Genomic DNA, 7,257 nt, shown 5'->3' with positions numbered 1-7,257 from the left:
TATATTTTCTTTTCATCAACGTTATAAATGAACGTGCATAAATACAATAATTTAATGTAAATTAATTTTAAAAGAACAATTTTCTAGGCACAAAGAACAAAGAATAACTATCTTTTTTTCTTTAAAACTGTCTCAAACCCCCCTTACGACGGGCCGCCACATTCCAAAACCATCCTCTTCAGAACTGTGTGAGCTGTACCGATTTTGTGAAGTGTGCTCAACTACTTTTGGCTTTTATGTTTTAGTCAGGCTGAGTTTTATAGTGTATCACCATGTCGGTGGCGTTTGCACCTCACAGACAGCGTGGGAAAGGAGACATAACACCAGCTGGCATTCAAAAGGTAATTCATCCTTTTTAGTGCCGCTCAGGATGGATGCTATGCAATCGGGTGCTACTAGCCGTGTGGCTAATCAGAGTTAGCATTGGCTATCCGAGTGCAGCAGTGAAATAGATTAGGAATAATGACGGAGGGTCAGAGCGCGGTGAATATGAACCTGTCCTGAGGTACGACGGCGTGCCTAGACCACGGCTGTGATGTGCATTTGTCCGGACAAATGTAGAATTTTTATTCTAATTGAATGAAGGCCCTTGGTTTCGTGAGCTAGCGAGACGTCTCTATTGTTAGCTTCAATCGCACCATTCACTAAAATGCTCACGTCTTTCTTTTTGTTGTTGTGAAAGGGGAGTTTGAATGTCTTCAACTTAGCTTTAGATAAAGATAACGTAAGGGTTTGATTTTGTTACATAAAATGGTAAATTGACTACATTTTATTGTACTCTTTCACCTGACGCAATGATGCCTCAGTCACCTACCTATTCACACTAAGACAAGAGTACAAGAATAAGATATACAGTTTGTACATAAAGCACACATCAGTATATAAATAATAGCTTCAAGATAACTTAAAATGATTTGGCTTGATATATTACGATTAGAAGTTATTTGGTGAGAATTACTTAATATCAGACAGCTTGTGTGTAGTTTCCAATAATAACAATGTTTATGTTAAGAAATTCTGGTGTCATAGAGAGGATCTCAGTAGAGGTGGGCGATACCGGGAATTTTGGTATTGATCCGATACCAAGTAAAGACAGGCCCAGTATTGCCAATATTGATACGATACTTTTTCATATTTAAGCTTCATAGATCCAAAGGATCCAAAAGACCTTTGATAGAATTTCGCCAAATATTGTGACAACAAAATACTTTATTATCACAATCAACTAGAGCCCGACCGATATATCGGCCGATATAAGCCCTTTTCAAAGTACTCACTATCAGCTGAAATTTTGCCGATAGAACGCCGATAATTTCTCATAAACAGAACAGTTACTGAAATAATGTTTGTGTCGGCAATGTAAGATGTCCTTGCACCGTTTGTCCAGTAGATGGAGCTCTGACTCCATTCAACTGAGAGCTGTTTACACCCCTGCTGAAATGTGTTCATCACCGGCCCCCGTAGTTTGCCGTCACACTGCACTGATGGCTGACAAAAGCATACAAGTAAATTTATCAGGATCTATATCCTTATCCTGAACCTATATCTAAAGTTGCAGCAACAAGAGGTACAAGATCAGATGTATTTCACAACTCTTTTTAAGGATATGTATTTGCTAATTTCACAAAGGTTTAATTCTTGATTGCATTTTTTTAAACTTGAAAATTCTTCTCTGTTATAAAGTTAATCAATATGAGGACAAAGCTTCAGCTTTTAGCTCATACCTTTTTTGTTAAGGGTCCAAAAAAGAACATTTTATTCATTAAAAAAAAAAAATATCGGCTGATTTATCGACTATCGGGAAATCAGCCGATTTATCGATTATCTGCATTTTTTCATCCAAATATCGTTATCGGCATCGCCCTCAAAAAATCCATATCGGTCGGGCTCTACAATCAACATTTTTGTTAAAAAAAAATCATTCAACACAACTTAAAACAAAATCTCCTGAGGTCAAGGGCTGACAAACCACAATACAAGGTTGCGCTACTCCATGTTGTGTGACAGCGCAGCACTGCTCATACAGACAGAGAGTAGACTTTGATGAATCTGTGTGCGAGAGAGAGAAAACGCTTGAGTAGCGATCTTTTTACACGAGGATCATTCAATATCAATACCAGTGTTGGTATCGATATTATTGATATTAGGATCGATCCACCCACCTCTAAATTTCAGTGCAATCCATAATATGCATCATAGCAGTAACACATTTTGATGATCTTTATACTCCAGAAATAAAATACAACTAGCTATCATACTCCTTTCCAGCATAAGGCAGTAGCTACTCGTAGTCATAGTAGCTGTATTCTTATAGTGGAATTGTACTGGTACATAGCATCTCTCAAAATGTGAAATATAGGTCACGTGATCGTGAGGCTATGTACTTGTACATGTATTTGCTATAGGGATACTTCTTGTTTACAAACATTGACATCACATCCAAGCATGCACATTGGCGTGGTTGGCAAGAATGCGTATAAATAGACACCACGAAAAAGAGAAAGCATGGCGTCTTCGAGTTCAGGAAGCGATTCGGCGGTTAAATGCTGGTGTAAAAATGTGATATCTGGGCTGTTGATGGATTCATGTGTAATTTTGAAGTTGGACAGAAATTTCATTAATTAATGTCTTAAGCAGACAGACAAGTTCATCATCCCCTTGAAAAGACCACATACATTTTCCAACAATGGATGTCAATATATGGTGTAAATATATTACTGCTCAGTGGAAAGTGAGGAACTTTATTGGATTGGCGTGCCAAACATAAGTAAAAAATTATTCCTTTGACATTTCTGAGCAGTAAAATAAGGAAATATAGGACAAAGAAATTTAAATGTACTCGTGACTTAACCTGACATGAAGTGGGTACCACATACAGGGGAGTGAGCTTCCAGCAACCAGTTCTTGCATTGAATTGCAGTAATCCACGCAGATGTTTTGGGTTCCGATCAGCAGTCCTTAGGAAATGTATCCCTGAACCCTTCAGGAAACGAGTGGTGCAGTTAATAACGCAGCAACTGACTGGCATTATTATGCAACCCTGCGACACCAGTAAAAACTATTGTCACGCTACAGCTTTTTTGCCAATCGTGCTAGTCAACAAACCCACATGACCAGATTCATGATGTCATGGGAAGTATCCCTATTGGTTCATAGATTCTTAAACTATGTTAACCACAACCCTTAACCATAACAAGAGGTTCTATCCATAACAAGGGTCCGCTACTTTCAAATAAAATTTGGAATTGTACCCTGCTGGAATAAGCCCCCCCCCCCCCCCCCCCCCCAAAAAAAAATAAAAATAAATGGCAAAATGTGTCTCTGAGCAACTGACAAAATGATTGTCTACTGTGAGAGATGTTTTGCCTGCTGGGCAGTGACCACTGAAAAACCAGAAATTAAACTATAACAGCAGTTGATTGTAACCATTGAAATAGCCTCTTTAAATAGCCACTTCCCAGAGAGTTTGAGACAGTAAACATAGGTCATTAGCAAAATAAAAATACACATAATGTGATGTATTTGTGTCAACTAAAATGTATAAAATCACATTGGACACATGGATTTATCGAAACCAGATATGTCTAAAATATTGAATAATAATAATATGTAATTGGCTACTGCATCATCACTCTATTAGTAAACAGAAAATTGACCAGATTTATTTATTTCCTTTTTAGACAAGTAAGCCTTGACTTGAATTTTAAAACTCTTCTGCATATATTAATTTTGTGTGATTTGGGAATTCATTCTAACACTTGAATGAAAAGGGATGAAATTATAACTGTACTTGAACTTTTTACAGCAAAAAATAATTCTTGCTGCAACTATTATGATAGTTGTGATATTCAGTAACTTTCAAAAAGTGATAATGCATGTAGGGTGGTGTATTGTTGTAAACATTAGCATTGTTGTTGAGTTTCACTTGCTGTACTTGATATTTTACCTTGTTAATAAATCATGATTTTTACCAGTTCCATTTGCTTCTGTAGTTACTTGATGAAAACAACCACCTTATCCAGTGTATCATGGATTTCCAAAGCAAGGGCAAAACAGCAGAGTGTTCACAGTAAGTCATGTACATCCTCACTCTTTTCTTTGGATTTTTGCTGTCAATGTTTCTCTCTCTGTGCGTGTCCATCATGTTGACATCGCCATTTTTTTAATCATTGCTTTTATTCATAATGTTCTGTTTTAATAGGTATCAACAGATGCTTCACAGAAATTTAGTGTACCTTGCTACGATAGCAGACTCCAATCAAAACATGCAGTCTCTTCTTCCTGCTGTAAGTATTCGTTCAAGCTGACTGATTACCTGGTTAGAACAACATCGAATACACCAACAACTCGAATACCATACATATAAACAGCATTATTGATGGGGAAAAATAACTGATTCGGCTAAATGTGAGAAAAATTCTCTTCACATTATTCATTGTTATAGGGAAGTGGTCTTCAAACTGTGAGGCATTTAAAATGTTTAAAATATGACAAGGTAAAAATAAAAGAATAGACAGTTTTTAAAAAATACATTTAAAATGTTTGAAAAGGGTGTAAAATGTGTGAAAGAATAGAAAGTTCTTTAAAATGTTTACAAAGGCTGTAAAATGTGTCAATGCATAGACAGTTCCTTAAAAACACCTAAATATATTTAAAATGTGCTTAATGTGTAAAAGAATAAAAAGAAACGCGAAGATGTTGAAATTGTGGGGGTGGGGGGTGGGGAGCTATTAATTTGTTCTTTGAAAGCCCCTGTTATAGGGTCATTCCATGTCAAATCAACAAAGAATCTGCTGACAGCTCAAAAATTTTTCAATCTTTGTTGGATGATTGGGATTCTTGGGAGGTCCCCCCCTATGCTTTGAAAAAAATCCTGGAGAGAACCCTGACAATACACATCAGGACCCAAAGAATGTCTTGTGATATAAAGTAAATTACAGTGCATTACAGAACTCTTTCTAACATTGTGGACTGGGGTTCCTAGAATGTTGACACCTGTTACTGCAGACTTACATACATATTTATTTGCACTCTTGATACAGCACTAAGCCATAATATGTCACCTCAAAGCAATATACATGAGTCATGTCAAGAGCTGAGAACAAGAAGTTCAAGGTAATTTTTATAAGGATTGTTGCTGATTAGATGTGACTCCAAGAAGTACCAGACGTCTGAGCTTTTCTGTGTCTTAATTGTTTGAAAAATGTTTCGGTTTCTTTAGGGAAGAAAAAAAAAATTCTATCTCCCAGTAGTGTCCATTCCATGATTAATTAATAATAATTTTATTTTGTGTTCTCAGTATAATTGCATCTTCCTTTGTCCTTTTTTATGGTAGTCTTCTTGACAACATCTGTATTTTCCTTTATTGACTAAAGTACCTGATTAAAGTAACACTGACGTGATTAATATTGTAAAATATCCCTGGTTAAGTCTTTGTTTTCATGATGTTTTTTTTTTGCATGGCTTAGGGTCAGTTGTGTTTCAGTGACAGTTGATGTGTGTCTGTGTTTTGCACCTCCAGCCACCCACTCAAAACATGCCCATGGGCCCTGGTGGGATGAGCCAAAGTGGAGCACCCCCTCAGCCTCCTCACAGCCACAACATGCCCTCTGAGGGTATGGTCAGCGGTGGCCCCCCAGCCCCACACATGCAGAACCAGATGAATGGACAGATGCCTGGTGAGTGTCTGCCTGCACCCCACTCACTTGTCTGTTCCTTCATACCCCCGTCTTCGCCTTTGATTCCCTTGTCTCTCTTGGGTTGCCTAGCAACACCTCAGAGCTGTGAAAGAGGTTGGCTTGCTGAGAGATGATGTCATCCATTTGCTGGCTTTGGTGGTCTTAGACATTACTCCTTTTGATTATAGTTTTCTCCTCCTCAGCTTGTGTTGCTCAGGTTTGATGCAAATGTAAATATTTTACGTTTGTTGAAGCACTTAACAATGTTGATTGTAAAAGAAAGGCCTCAATTCAAATTCTACACAAATACTTTTTTCTGTTTTTTAGTGTTCTCATGTGAATGGAATGATTAAATGTCCAAACACACTTTGTTTCCAGTATACCTGTAAATGATTATGAATCTGGGGCATTTGATTTTTGTGTTTATATTCCAAGTCTGCAGTGATTAGTCAAAGGAAATTCCAACATATCCAATTTAATGACATAAATCTGTAGCGTGTGTGTATGTGTATGTATATATATATGTATATATATATTATCGCATCTCAACTGGCTCCTTTCGATGTGGAGGAGCAGCGGCTCGACTCCGAGGTCCTCCCGAGTGACTGAGCTCCTCACCCTATCTCTAATGCCGCGTTCACACCGGGCGTGATCAGATGCCACAAATTTGCGGGGGTCGCGTGGCGACGGACGCGCCACCATCGCCGGTGTGTCGCTCTGCTTTTGCTGCGAAAATTCGCCCCTGTGCATCATCAAATAGGAGGAGCTTCCATTCCGCTCGCCGGCTCCGGTTGTCAGTCAGGTTAACATGATGGACCTTGATCACATGGAGCGAGTTGTTGTGGAAAGCTGACAAACGTCATGAGACGTTCCCAATTCAGGGAGTATCATCATTTGCTGCAGGAGCTGCGTCTGGATGACGGCCGCTTTCAGCGGTCCTTCCGCCTCTGTGAGACCCAGTTTGAGGACCTCCTGTCCCGTTCACGCGTGCACATGTAAACAATAAAAAGAAAAAAAACTCTGCTGCTTGCTGTGGGGCTGCTCGCTCTTCCCCAAAAAATTCTGTCATAATTGTGTTTAGAAACCATTCACCATTTGTCTTATTATACATCTGTGTAGTTAATAAGTAAAATAATCTCCATGGACAATTCGCTTGCGCGCACGTAAAATAAAAAGAGAAAGAAACTCCGCTCCCGCTGCTGTGGGGCTCCTGCTCGCTCCAAAAACTCTGTCATAATTGTGAAATAAAGGACAAAAGAGACATAAGTCCTGCTTACAGGCTGCTACCAGATACAGGACAAGTTCATATCTTCTGTCAAACTCCAGACATCTCCACGTCACTACATATTCAGTCCTTGATTGGTCATCGCGGCGCGACAAGACGAAAAAGTTCAGATTTTTCAACTTGGGGAGGAGGGCAACGCGACGTGACGCGACACAATATCGCGCCACAAACGCGCCAGTCGCTCAAAATCGCTTCACTCACGTCGCTTCATTCGCGTCCATCACATCGCGCTGCGTGACTAGGCGCCAAAACGCGTCGTTCCATAGGGATTACATGGCAACCTGTCGCTCGCGT

At 39.1% G+C, this 7,257-nt stretch overlaps 1 protein-coding gene across 4 annotated transcripts in view; it reads left to right on the top strand.

Moving 5' to 3' along the window:
- Nucleotides 1–152: 152 nt before the first annotated feature.
- Nucleotides 153–7,257, top strand: part of ss18 (SS18 subunit of BAF chromatin remodeling complex) — a 43,934-nt gene continuing 36,829 nt past the window's right edge. For 3 of the 4 annotated variants that reach the window (XM_034183099.1, XM_034183101.1, XM_034183100.1), the window contains exons 1-4: nt 153–341; nt 3,993–4,069; nt 4,202–4,286; nt 5,522–5,678. In XM_034183099.1, the coding sequence (XP_034038990.1) occupies nt 273–341; nt 3,993–4,069; nt 4,202–4,286; nt 5,522–5,678 (388 nt within the window). In that variant the 5' untranslated portion in view covers nt 153–272. The remainder of the gene's footprint in view (nt 342–3,992; nt 4,070–4,201; nt 4,287–5,521; nt 5,679–7,257) is intronic. The other variant, XM_034183102.1, reaches the window with a different exon arrangement.

This window comes from Thalassophryne amazonica, chromosome 12 (assembly GCF_902500255.1).
Source record: "Thalassophryne amazonica chromosome 12, fThaAma1.1, whole genome shotgun sequence".
In the NCBI taxonomy this organism is placed as follows: Eukaryota; Metazoa; Chordata; class Actinopteri; order Batrachoidiformes; family Batrachoididae; genus Thalassophryne; species Thalassophryne amazonica.
This window is presented reverse-complemented; position numbering and strand designations above follow the sequence as displayed.